General features: G+C 60.8%; 1 protein-coding gene and 1 long non-coding RNA gene across 2 annotated transcripts; both read right to left on the bottom strand.

Annotated features, from left to right (window-relative positions):
- Positions 1-458: 458 nt before the first annotated feature.
- Abcf3 (ATP binding cassette subfamily F member 3) lies at positions 459-9,879 on the bottom strand. Its single transcript, XM_048347240.1, has 21 exons — positions 9,731-9,879; positions 9,404-9,551; positions 9,208-9,290; positions 8,846-8,892; positions 8,533-8,630; positions 8,301-8,423; positions 7,895-8,161; positions 7,512-7,592; positions 7,364-7,423; positions 7,210-7,266; positions 7,082-7,104; positions 6,923-6,978; positions 6,605-6,805; positions 6,429-6,505; positions 3,500-3,544; positions 3,276-3,408; positions 2,238-2,326; positions 2,052-2,143; positions 1,314-1,446; positions 1,007-1,094; positions 459-884 (listed from the first exon to the last, which is right to left on the bottom strand). The coding sequence occupies exons 1-21, from the start codon at positions 9,801-9,803 to the stop codon at positions 726-728; spliced, it is 2,133 nt and encodes a 710-aa protein (XP_048203197.1). The 5' UTR covers positions 9,804-9,879; the 3' UTR covers positions 459-725.
- On the bottom strand, positions 4,787-5,202 carry LOC125352056. The gene is made up of 2 exons (XR_007211090.1): positions 4,962-5,202; positions 4,787-4,885 (listed from the first exon to the last, which is right to left on the bottom strand). It is a non-coding gene; the product is annotated as an uncharacterized LOC125352056 (long non-coding RNA).
- Positions 9,880-12,272: the final 2,393 nt, after the last annotated feature.

Genomic DNA, 12,272 nt, shown 5'->3' with positions numbered 1-12,272 from the left:
TAATTCTCCATTTCTGGGCTTCTCTCACATGGCTAAAGGGGAAAAAAACAACACAAAAGCACTCGAGCAAAATGGGGGCAGAGGTGGCTTCTCTTGAGTTCTGAGGGTCCAGATCAGAGAAGTAGGGGGAGCTGGGAGATGGGTCAAATTCCTCCTTGACCCAGAGAAGGCAACTGGGCACACCCCACGTGAGGGGGGCCGCGGTCCAGAGTCAGGTCCACCCCCAAAGCCGCCGAAGGCCCCTCAGGGGAGGCCGAGCTCGGGCTGGGAGACAGACACCTCGGCGATCCCAGTGCGCGGCTCTTCCCGCCCGGCTCGGCTCAGCGCACCCCGCGGGGCCGCGACTGGAGATCGGGCAGCGGTGTCCACCGGCGACGGAGGCCAGCGTGCCGGGGAGGCGCCCACGCAGCGCCCGCGAGGGGGCCGCCCTGCCATGGAAGCGCAGAGATGTGGCCGGGAAGATGCAGGGACATTTAATTTACATAGCAGCCACATGGGGCCCGGTGGAGAAGGGGCGGTGGGGCAGTTTATACCCCCGAGGGCGGGCGCCCAGCCCTTCCCCCGCGGCCCCGTCCTCGCAGGCCCGGGGACGGGCCCCCGCCCCGCGTCCAGGCTCCAGTCGACGGGAAGGGGCGGGGAGTAAGGCTGTCCCCGAGGAGGGCAGGTCCGTGGCCCGGGGTCTGCCGGGCCGGTCCGCGTCCTGGGCACCGGCTCCGCCCCGAGGCCTAGAGGAAGCCCTCCCGGCGGAACTGCTCCTGGAGCAGGGCGCGGTACTGGTCGAAGCCCCCGTCCACCCGGGTGACGCCGCCGCCTTCGCACACCCACAGCTCCCTGCACACCAGCCGGATGAAGCGCTCGTCGTGGGACACGAGGATCACGCCGCCCTGGGGGGCGGAGGGCACGGGTGGGCCGCGCGCCAGGGTCGCCGGGAGCGCGGGGGCGGGGGCGGGGGGCCGGGGCGGGGGCGTGGGGGGGGCGAGGGGCGGGCGAGGGCCCAGCCACGCACCTTGAAGCTGTTGAGCGCGCGGCCCAGGGCCTCGATGGTCTCCATGTCCAGGTGGTTGGTGGGCTCGTCCAGGATGTAGAAGTTGGGGCTGGAAGGCAGAGCACGGGTGGTGGCCGCCGTGGGGACGAGGACGGGGCTCTGGGCGCGCGGAGAGGCCGTTTCCCCGCGGGCGGGGCGGGGCGCGGTGGGCGGGGCGCGGGGGCGGGGCGGTGGGTGGGGCCGTGCGCGGTGGGCGGGGCGGGGCGCGGTGGGCGGCGCGGTGGGCGGGGCGCGGCGCGGGGGGGCGGAGCTCGGGGCGGGGCCTCACCACGGCATGGTCATCTGCGCGAAGGCCACGCGGCTCTTCTGGCCCCCGGACAGGCTGGCCACGGGCCGCACGGCCAGCTCCCCGGAGACGCCGTAGCGGCCCAGCTGGTGGCGGTACTCCTCCTCGGGCCGCCCTGGAAGGCTCCCCGCGTTAGCGGCGCCGCGCCCCCGGCCCTTCCTCCAACCATCGCGTCCTTACGCCCGCACCCAGGCTGCTCTCCACCGGCCCCCGGCCCCCGCGGCCGCGGGGTCACCCCTGAGCCCCTCCCCCCCGCCTCAGCCCCCAGCCTCCCCAGCCGCGGGGTCACCCCTGAGCCCCTCCCCCCCGCCTCAGCCCCCAGCCTCCCCAGCCGCGGGGTCACCCCTGAGCCCCTCCTCCCCGCCTCAGCCCCCAGCCTCCCCAGCCGCGGGGTCACCCCTGAGCCCCTCCTCCCCGCCTCAGCCCCCAGCCTCCCCAGCCGCGGGGTCACCCCTGAGCCCCTCCCCCCCGCCTCAGCCCCCAGCCTCCCCAGCCGCGGGGTCACCCCTGAGGCCCCCCACCTCCCCAGCCGCGTGGTCACCCCTGAGCCCCGCCCAGCCCCCAGCCCCCCCAGCCGCGGGGTCACCCCTGAGCCCCCCCAGCCGCGGATCACCCCTGAGCCCCGCCCAGCCCCCAGCCCCCCCAGCCGCGGGGTGAGCCCCCCCCGCGGGGTCCCCCTGAGCCCCCCCCCCCCCCGCCCAGCCTCCAGCCCCCCCGCACCGGGAAACTTGCGGGCGAGCAGCTCCACGGCGCTGACGTTGAGGTCGAGCTGCTCCACGTGGTGCTGGCTGAAGTAGCCAATCTTCAGGTTCCTGCAGGCACACAGGAGGCCGGGAGGCAACGGGGAAGGGGCGGCGGGTGGAGTGGGCGCGCGCGCGCAGGCGGGGGGGGGGGGGGACCCCTTACCTGTGGGCGTGTCGGATGCCTCTCACGGGGGCCAGGTCCCCCATGAGCAGCTTCAGCATGGTAGACTTCCCAGCCCCGTTCTCCCCGACCTGTCAGAAGCACGCGCGTGTTAAGGTGCAGAGGGAAGGGGAGGGGACGAGGGTCCCGGGGGTCCTGACAGCGCCTCACACAAAGCCCACCCAAGGGACCAGGACCGGGCGCTCGCGGCTCGGGAGGTGGAGCTCTGAAAATCAAGGCCGCCCATCTGCAACTAACTAACCATCAAAAACCCCAACAAGAGCTGCGGCTAAGTGGGGCAGTGCAAGCCCTGAGCAAACACAACTAAGGGACAGTGCCCCAGGCCCCGAGTTCAAGCCCTAGTACCAACACACACACACACACACACACACACACACGAGAAAGGAAAAAAAGACTAAAGAAAAGCACAAAGGGCCACATGCAGGTGGCTGTAACCCTAGCAACTCAGGAGGCTGAGATCGGAGGACATGTGTTTGAAGCCAGCCAGGGCAGGAAAGTCCGTGACGCTCATCTCCAATGAACCACCAGAAAACCTGAAGTGGCGCTGTGGCTCAAAGTGGTAGAGCACTAGCTTTGAGGAAAGAGAGCTCAAGGACAGTGTCCAGGCTCCCCAGCTGAAGCCCAACAACAGCCCTAAAAAAAACAAAATACCAAAGGCAACCAATACTTGAGAACCTCCTAAGTGCTAAGAATTTATCTTCCCTAATTACGAAGTGAAGCGGGTATGAACTCTTTATTGGAAAAGGAAGCTGCCGGGGGGCCAAGCTAGAGAATGCTGCGGTTAGGATCTAACCCTAAGCCTCCACCTTGAAGCAGGAGCTCTTGCTTCCGGGTTCCATTGTTGAGATAACTCAGAACTGAGCCCGAATGCCAGCGTTGGCACGTGGAGGGCAGGCTGCAGGGCTGGGGTGGGGGAGCCCTGCCCTGCATGCCCCCTCCCCCACGGCCCCCGGCGCAGCCCAGCCCGCACTTGCTGGAGTGGTGGACTCCTAGCACACGGGGCAGAAACAGTAACCGTACCACGCAGATTCGAGACTCCAGGTCAGCAGATACAGACAGACGGCTGAAGATGATGTGTTTAGGATCATAGTAGAAATCCACCTCATCCAGCTGCAGGATTGGCGGCGAGAACTTCTCGAAGCCATCAGGGAACCTGTAGGAGGCGCAGGTGAGGGGCGGGGGGGGGGAACCAGAAAAGAAGGCTCCCCCCCCCCCCCCGCCCGCCCTTTTGGCTTGCCACTCACTTCATCACCACTTCCGATTCCTTGTCCACGGGCTTCAGCTCAGGTCTGGGGGGGGAGGGGAGACAGGACGCACTCGGTTTCACGTCTTAACTTTGGTGTGCACGTGTGTGCTGATACTGAAGCTTGAGCTCAGGCTCTCACATTCCTTTTATTTGCCAGTCCTGGGGCTTGAACTCAGGGCCTGAGCACTGTCCCTGAGCTTCTTTTGCTCAAGGATAGCAAGCTAGCACTTGAGCCCCAGCGCCACTTCTGGATTTTTCTATTTACGTGGTGCTGAGGAATGGAACCCAGGGCTTCAAGCATGCTAGGCAGGCACTCTACCACTAAGCCACATTCCCAGCCCTGGTTCTCACATTCTTGCTCAGTTGTTTTGCTTACAACTGGCACTCTATCAAGGGGTAAGTGGAACTGAGCCATCCCTCAGTTTCAACAGTTCCAAAGCTTTCTGCTGGGTAATGGTCTCTCTGGGTTGGCTTTGAACTTTGATCCTCAGATCTCAGCTTCCTAAGTAACTAGGATTATAGGTGAGATACTGGCACCAGCAATTTTTTTTGGGGGGGTGCCAATTCTGGGGCTCGAACTCAGGACCACTTGCTCTTCCTTAGCTTTCCCGTTCAGGGTTGGTAGCCTCCTACTTGAGTAACACCATTACATTTTGCTTCTAGCTGGTTATTTGGAGATAAGAATCTCATAGACTTTCTTGCTCAGGCCTCAGCCTCCTGAGTGACTAGGACTACAATGCCCAGCCTTGATTGTTTTCTTGGTCATGGGCTTGAACTGAGAGCCTGGGCGCTGTCCCTGAGTTCTTTGTGCTCAAGACAACAACAGGAAGAGGCGCCGTGGCTCAAAGTGGTAGAGCGCTAGCCTTGGTTGAAGAGCTCAGGGACCGCGCCCAGGCCCAGAGTTCAAGCCCCATGACTGACAAAAAAAAAAAAAGCAAAACAACAATAAAAATTCGCAACATTTATGAACTGTTAAAAGATGACTTTTAGTTGCTCCTTTTATACAAATAATTGTAGTACAAGCTCAGAGAAAACTTAGAAAGAAGCCTATATTCCTTTCACTGGTAAGGTTAGGATATATTCATCTAATTCACTATCTGCTGAAAAAGAAAATCATCTTTTTCGTAGCTCTACTGGTACTGAGTTGAACTCAGTGGCTCTACCACTTGAGCCACGGCCCTGGACCTTTTTGCTGTTTATTTCTGCCCGGGCTGGTGAGGACAGTGATCTTCCTGTTTAGCTTCATGAGTAGCCAGGTGAAGGGCATATGCCAACCTATTTTGTTTGGGCTGTCCTCGAGCCTTGATGCTCCCCATCTCTGCTGCCTAAGTAGCTGAGATTATAGGCATAAGCTGTACCCAGCTAAAAATTTCTGATTTTGTTTCTCACTACTAGGAAATGAATCTATAGTCTCTCACGTACACATGCAAAGAAGATGCTCTACCACTGAGCTATGTCACCAGTCCTTTTTTCTGGTAATCTTTACTTAGTGAATATAATGGTGATATATGTGTCCATGTCATAAAGTTTTAAGCCATACCAATCTAATTAACTTCCCAAACTTCTAGAAAGGTTGCTTCAAGATTAAACTCCCCAAGTGCATTACCATTCGTTGTTAAAGAAATGTAAATCAAAGCCATAGTATGGGGCTGGGCATGTGGCTTAGTGGTAGAGCGCTTGCCTAGCATGCATGAAGCCCTGGGTCTGATTCTTCAGTAGCACATGAACAGAAAAAGCTGAAGTGGCGCTGTGGCTCAAGTGGTAGAGTGCTAGCCTTGAGCAAAAAGAAGCTCAGGAACCATGTCTAGGCCCTGAGTTCAAGCCCCAGGACTGCTTAAAAAAACAAAAAAATAAACCCACCACAGTAACACCCCACATGTACCAGGACAGCTACAATTAAAAAATAAAGACGTGTTGGGAGCAGAAGGTACAGAAGTATGCAATCCTAGCACTTGGCATGAGAATTCAAAGTCTGAGCCCCAGCCTGTGAGAGGGAAAGGGAAGGGGAGGAGAGGAGAGAGGCAGGGAAAGGTGGGGAAGAGTAGGGAAGGAAGTGAAAGGAAGGGGAAGGGAGAGGAGGGAAGGGAAGGGGAGGGGGGGAAGGGGAGGGGAGGGGAGGGAAAAGGAGTAGGGAAGGAAGTGAAAGGAAGGGGAAGGGAGAGGAGGGAAGGGAAGGGGAGGGGGGAAGGGGAGGGGAGGGGAGGGAAAAGGAAAAAGAAGGGAAGAAGGAAGGAAGGAGGGAGGGAGGAGAGGAAGGAAGGGACCCACATAAGCAAAACAGAAAAACAAAACAAAACAACAAAGCGGTCTGACAAGCAGGGTGGCAGTGCCTGTCATCCCAGGTCCTGGGAGGCGGAGGCAGAGACGGGAGGCTGGGCTCCAAAGCGAGGCCCTAACTCAGAGCAGCAACATGCGAAAAACCAGCCTGGCAGATGCTCAGCGAGTTCAACTGAGATCACCACGTCAGCCAGCGACTCCTGGGCATGCGCTCAACGGAAAGAGAAGCTCTGACGGCCTCCTGAAAACCTCCAAAGGTTCACAGCAGCACAGTACCACAGCCAAAAGGGACGCTAAACAATGCCCATCGCTTGATGACCGATACACAAAAAGTTGTAAAGCGACAATGGACTGGTAGTCGTGACAGAGAGAAATGAAGTGCTGATGCCCGGAAAGTCCGCCAAGCGAGAGAAGCTACACAGGCAAGGCCGCGTGCTGAAGGGTTCCGTTCACATGAAATGTCAAGCTCAAGCCCTCGTCCCGGCCTCGGCCACACGAACCCTCCAAGAGTCACCCACCGCCCTTCCGCCCTCCCCGCAGGGGAGGGAAGCAGAGCAGGCGGCCGGGCCCCCTCCCGGGCGGGAGCCACGCGGCCTGACGGAGGGAGAAGAGGAGACGAAAGGGGCGGTCCCGCCGGGGCAGGCACTCACAGTTTCTCCAGCATCTTGAGCTTACTCTGGACTTGAGACGCCCTGTTGGCGTTGTAGCGAAAGCGGTCAATGAAGACCTGCGGGCGGAAGAGCAGCAGCGCGGGTCAAGCTCTCCCCGCCGCCGAGCCCGCCCGCCCGCCCCGCCCGCCCGCCCGGTGCAGCGCCCCTGGGGGCACCTGGATGTGCTGCCGGTACTGCTGCTGCGCCTCGTACTCCCGCTGCTGGTTGAGCAGCCGCTCCTGCTTGCTCTTGATGAAGGTCTCAAAGTCGCCGCGGTAGCCGTCCAGCCGCTGGCTGTGGAGGTGGATAATGTCCGTGGCGATGGCATTCAGGAAGTTGCGGTCGTGAGAGACGACTAAGATGGTGGAGGGCCACGTCTGGGGAGTCACGGGACAGCAGGCTCGTTCGGAAGGGCGAGCAACTCCTGGGCCCCCCAATGGCACGAAGGTAAAACCTTCCCAGAACCTGCTCCGCAGCTTCTCCCCCAAACTCACCTGCAGGTAATTCTCCAGCCACAGAATAGCCCTGACGTCCAGCATGTTTGTAGGTTCTGAGGGAAAGTCGGGGAGCACAGACTTGGGATCAAAGGCCTGGAGCCTTAGGAACACCCTCCCAACCCCTCCCAAAGTCACGGTGCACTGTTTCAAACTCACCATCTAACAGCAGGAGATCTGGCCTGTAACAAACAAGAATAGGGTGTGAGGTGTGGGGTTGGTGACTTACTGTCACATCCTTACAGCCAAAGCCCACGGGGCCCCAGATAGCACCCCACGACACTCACCTAGCAAAGAGCGCCCGGGCCAGGGCCAGTCTCATCCTCCAGCCCCCCGAGAACTCCCTGCAGACAGACAGAACGCAGGGGCGGGAGTGCATCCGGGCAAGCGGGGTCAGAGGCCACCGCGCCCAGGGCCAACCAGACGGCCAAACCCACTCACTTGGTAGGCTGCTGCTGCATTTTTGGTGTGAAGCCAAGCCCAGCAAGAATGACTGATGCCCTGGGAATGAAGAGATCGAAAAATCCAGTTGGGACAGTTTAGAAGAGAGAAGGTGAAATGTGACGGAGCGAAGGGGCCTGTTCAGTACCTGGCCGGTGCCTTGTCAGCTTCAATCTCCTCCAGTTTGGCATAGATCTCTGCGAGCTGTGCAGCTTCGGAGCCCTCTGCCCTGAAGAGCAGAAGCGACAGCGTTAAGCTGGGGAGGTTGAGGCAGAATGCATTCTGTGCCTCGGCAGGTGGAAAACAGGCCGCTGGTTCTCTCGTTGCAAGGGTAAGAATAGAACGCAGGAAAGGCCCGCTTGAAGTAGCGAGAACGACGGGTACCGCGCAAAGAACCAGGGCTCTGGGGGCCGGCAGTGCCAAGTTCCCGGCTTAGTGCCAAGGATGGGCACGTCCATCACGGACGGCGATGGCACGGCGGACACGCGGGAGGTACCGAGTGCGGGGCGCGCCCCGGCCCGGGCCCCGTACCTGCCGGCGGCCACCTGGCCGCTGAGCTCCCGCTCCCGCCGAAGCAGGCCCTCTCTCACGCTGTCGCTCTCCAGCACGCTCTGCAGGGCAGGGGTGTCGTCGCCGGCAACCTCCTGCTCTACATGCAGCAGGGAAATGTGGGCTGGGACCCGCAGGCTCCGGGTGGCCAGCATCTTCAGCAGCGTGGTCTTCCCCAGCCCATTCCGTCCTACCAGCCCATAGCGGCGGCCCCAAGCCAGGTTCACGTCCGCTCCGGCCAGCAGGACTCTGCAGAGGAGACGGACAGGGACGCGACCGTGCCTCAGGAAGGGGCATGCAACGCGGACCGGGCCCCACCTGGCCAGATCCTCCTGTAATGGGGAAAAGAAAAGGCATGCCTGCGACCCCCCCCCCAGCCCCCACTCACCGATCACCAAAGGATACATCAAAGTTCTCGATCCGTACATCGTAGGACTTGTTCTTGCCAGATGATTCCAACCGGTTCTCCTTTCTGCTGCCGGCTTGGCTCGCTGACGCCTCTTCCAGGACTCTATTGAAGGGGAAAACGGGTGTTTTGTTGTTGTCTTTATTTTTAAAGGATCCCACTCTTTAGGCCCAGCAGACCCTTCTGTCTCGTAAGCCACTCTTTCCAAACTCACAGAGGGTTGCTGGTCTTCACAGTGTCCTTTTCTGAGCGTTTCTCCTGTTTTGCCTTCAGTCGAGCCTCGGCCTTCTCTAGCTTCTTTGCATTCACTGTCTAAGTGATTTCCAAACACAACCACTTCACTCGGGGTACAGGCTCAGGAAGGAGTCCCGAAAGAGAGCCCTTCGAGTAACTCCTCACCACTTACCCAGGATGAAAAGACTCAAAAGGCTCAGGGAGAGACACAATCCACAAATCCCTCCCCAAAGAGACGCCAACACTTAGCGTTAAGGCCCACACCCAGCCATGGCAAGCTCGCTCCTCCTCACCGAGGACTGTTCCCTCTTTAGCAGTCCTGGAAGTTTGGTGTCACAGTCTGTAAGCGAGAAGAAGAGCAGTCACCTTCTCCCTGAGGGGAGGGAAACTAATATCCTGAGTGACCCATAAGAACTAGGCACAGATACAAACATTTTCAAGGAAGTTGCTAGAATCCCGAGAGTACCGTCTCTCACGAGGAGGGCACAGGTGTCAGAAGCACCGAAACTCTGACAAGATCAGGCTGCCGGTCAGGAAGTCGCAAAGCCGGGGAGCGGAACCAAGTCCACCCGGGTCCCGTGGCCGGGGCCCTGCCCGCCTGCCTTCCTCCCATCCATCCCCGCGGGCTGCCTGCTCCTGCCCTGCCTCCCCTCACCGTAGCTGCTTTCGGTCATCTTGGACAGCTGGATGGGGGCGTCCAGGAGCACCTGGCTGTTCCCCGCGCTCGCTGGCTCAGCCCTGGACGGGTGGGGCGGGAGGGAGGGAGGGAGGGCGGTGGGTCGGGGGCGAGCCGGCGGGCCCCGGGCCCCCCCGCCGCCCCCCGCCCCGGGGCCCCCGGGCGCAGCACGCACAGGCGCAGGGTGTTGTACATGCGCTGGCACACGGCGCGGATGCCCGCGTCATCCTTGCTGTCCCCGGACACCTCCTGCAGCAGCTCCCCCACGGCTTCCACCAGGTCGTCCACGGACTCGAAGTCGGCGCTGCCGCTGTGCAGGACGCCTGGCCGGGGCGCGGCGGGGGCGCACACGGGGGCACGGTCAGCGCGGACGCGCCCGCCGGGCTCCGCACCCGAGCGGCCCCCGGGGCCGCGGGCCGGGCCGGGGGCGGCCGGCGGGCCGTCCGCAGCGCCCGGCGGCCCGCGCCCGCCCCTCGCCACCGCCGGGGCCGCCCTGGCTCACCCGTCACGTAGTCGAACACCTGCCCGTCGATGTCCGGGAACTCGCTCCGCAGGATCTCGGCGCAAGTCGCCATGTTCCAGCCGGGACCTCGTCGGCGCAGACGCCGTGAGCTCTCGGCCTCAGGCCGGCCCCTGCCTGGCCTCCGAAAGCGGGCCGCGGCTCCCCGGGCGCATGCGTGACGGTGACGTAAGCGAAGCGGAGCGCTCGGAGCCCGGGGGCGGGGCGAGGGGACCGGAGCGACCGTGCGCACGCGCGGGTCTGGGCGGGCGGCGGCCCCGGCGTCCGCGTCGCGTGCGGGGTGGAGGGTTGGCCGCACGTGCTGTCGGCGCGGCCGGGGCGCCGGGCGGGGGCGTGGCCGGGCTCCCGGCGGGGGCGTGGTCGGGGCGGGGCCTCCGCGGCGCTCCGCCCTCCGGCCCTCCTTCCCGCAGGCGCCTTGGCCGGGGGCGCGCCCGGCCGCGTGGAGGCCCTGGGGATCCGTGCTGACTCACGCCCGGGCCCGCGCGCCCTCCCTCCCTCTCGCGGCTCCTGGCCGTGGAGCAGCGTGCCGCCGCCCGCTTCCTCCGCCACGCCAAGGCAGCACGCCGGCCATTCTTTCCGCTGGCCCAAGCAGGCCCACGGAGGAGGGTGGGAGGCTCCCCCCGCCCCCCCGCCGAGGCGACGCTTCGCGGCCTCCCATCTCAGTCCCAAACGGACCCAAGTTCATCCCTGTCGCCCCCCGACCCCGCCTCCCCTCCCCCCCCCCCCCCCCCCCCCCCCCGCCGCCTTCTTGACAGGCCCGGGCCGGCCTCCAGCCCCAGACCCCCCTGCCGGCCTGACTCCGCCGCCGGGACCAAGCCTGGCCACCACCAGGAACCAGTTCCACCACTGAGCCTCCCTCCAGATCCCACAGCCGTCTTATTGTAGGAATCGCGACTCAACGGGAACGTTAAGTCATCATGGGGGGGGGGGGGCGGGCAAACTGTGATCAGGAAACTAGAAGTCAGGTTCTCCAAGTGTGGGAGGTGGTGGTGGAGGGGAAGCCTACCGGGGGATCCCCACGCTAGCGGTGGACGCTCCGGTGTGATACAAACGGACCGGCTGCGAGTGGATGATGTTGAAATTGAGCGGGTGTACACCGTGGTTCCTTGAATTGTTCTACTTCCATCTAGGAAAATTTCTCTAACATGTATTTTTTAAATTAAAAAGCTAGCATGACGCTGGTGGTCCACATAGTAGTCCGCGTCTCACAGGCGACTGAGAGCTGGAGGGTGGAAGCTATCCTGGGCATCTCCAACTAACCAGCAAAATGCCAGACTGGAGGCTTCATGGCTTAACGTGGTAGAGCACCAGCCCTGGGCAAGGACTGTAAGTTCTAAGTTCAGGCCTTGGAACTCACAGACGCATGCACATGTGCATACACCGCTGAAACCAAACTAGAAAAAAGTAATGAAAGCAAATGTGGCTGTTCTTTTTTTAAAATCTTGTGTGTGTGCCAATCATGGGGCTTGAAGTCAGGGTCTAGGAACTTTACCTGAGCGCTTTTGCTCAAGGCTAGTGCTCTACCACTAAGCCACTTCCAGCTTTCTGCTGGTTAATTGAAGGTAAATCGCATGAACGTTCCTGCCTGGCTGGATTTGATTCTTGGTCCTCAGATCTCAGCCTCCTGAGCAGCTGGGATTAGAGGTGTGAGCCCAGCAAGGCCATGCCTTTTCACTGGGGCTTGAACTCAGGACCCTTGCCTTAGCTTTTTCTACCCAAGGCTAGCAGTATGCTACTAGAGCCACAGCCCCACTTACGGCTTTTTGGTGGCTAAATGGAGATTAGTCTGAGACTCAGCACCCTAAGATCTCAGCCTTTTGAGGGGCTAGGATTACCGAGTGTGAGATGCGGGCACCCGGTGCAAACCTTTTTTCTGACCTAGCACTCCACTCTGCCTCTGGATGTGGAACATTGCAGAAAGCTGAGCTAAATCTAAGGATGGAATTAAGATTCTGAGGATGCCTGTAAAATTATTAGAAAAATATTGCCCAAGTTAGGAAGTATATGCTTAGAATCAAAGCACTCCTAGCACTCCGGAGACAGGCAGACAGATCTTAATGTCAAGGCAAGTCTGCGTTAAGCAATGAGCCTCTATACCAAGCTAAAAAGAAGAGGCTGGGTGTCATTGTCTACAGTCCAAGCTACTCAGGAGCTGAGCTCTGAGGATGGAGGTCAGCCAGCCCAGGCGGATAAATCTGAGACTCTTATCTACGTAACCAGCAAAAAGCCAGAACTGGAGGCGTGGCTCAGCTCACTTAGGGCCAGCCTGGGGAGGATGGGGAGAAACAAGCATGAGTACCTAGAGTTGAAGCCCCAGTACCTGCACCCAAAATGAAAACACCTTTTAGCAAGTACTCTCCTCTCAGGGGACTGAGGCCAAGTGAGGCTACTTGCTGTTGAGGCTGTTTAAGAGTCACAAGACCCAAAGCAACACCTAAGGAAGGCCCAAGACACCCCTCACTGGAACAAAATAACCTGGAGAGTATTTAGAAAAGTCTACTCAACCAAATTACGGGAAAGGCAG

Source organism: Perognathus longimembris, chromosome 5, assembly GCF_023159225.1.
Source record: "Perognathus longimembris pacificus isolate PPM17 chromosome 5, ASM2315922v1, whole genome shotgun sequence".
NCBI lineage: Eukaryota > Metazoa > Chordata > Mammalia > Rodentia > Heteromyidae > Perognathus > Perognathus longimembris.
The sequence above is the reverse complement of the archived record's forward strand: the minus strand, read 5'-3'. Positions and strand labels throughout refer to the sequence as shown.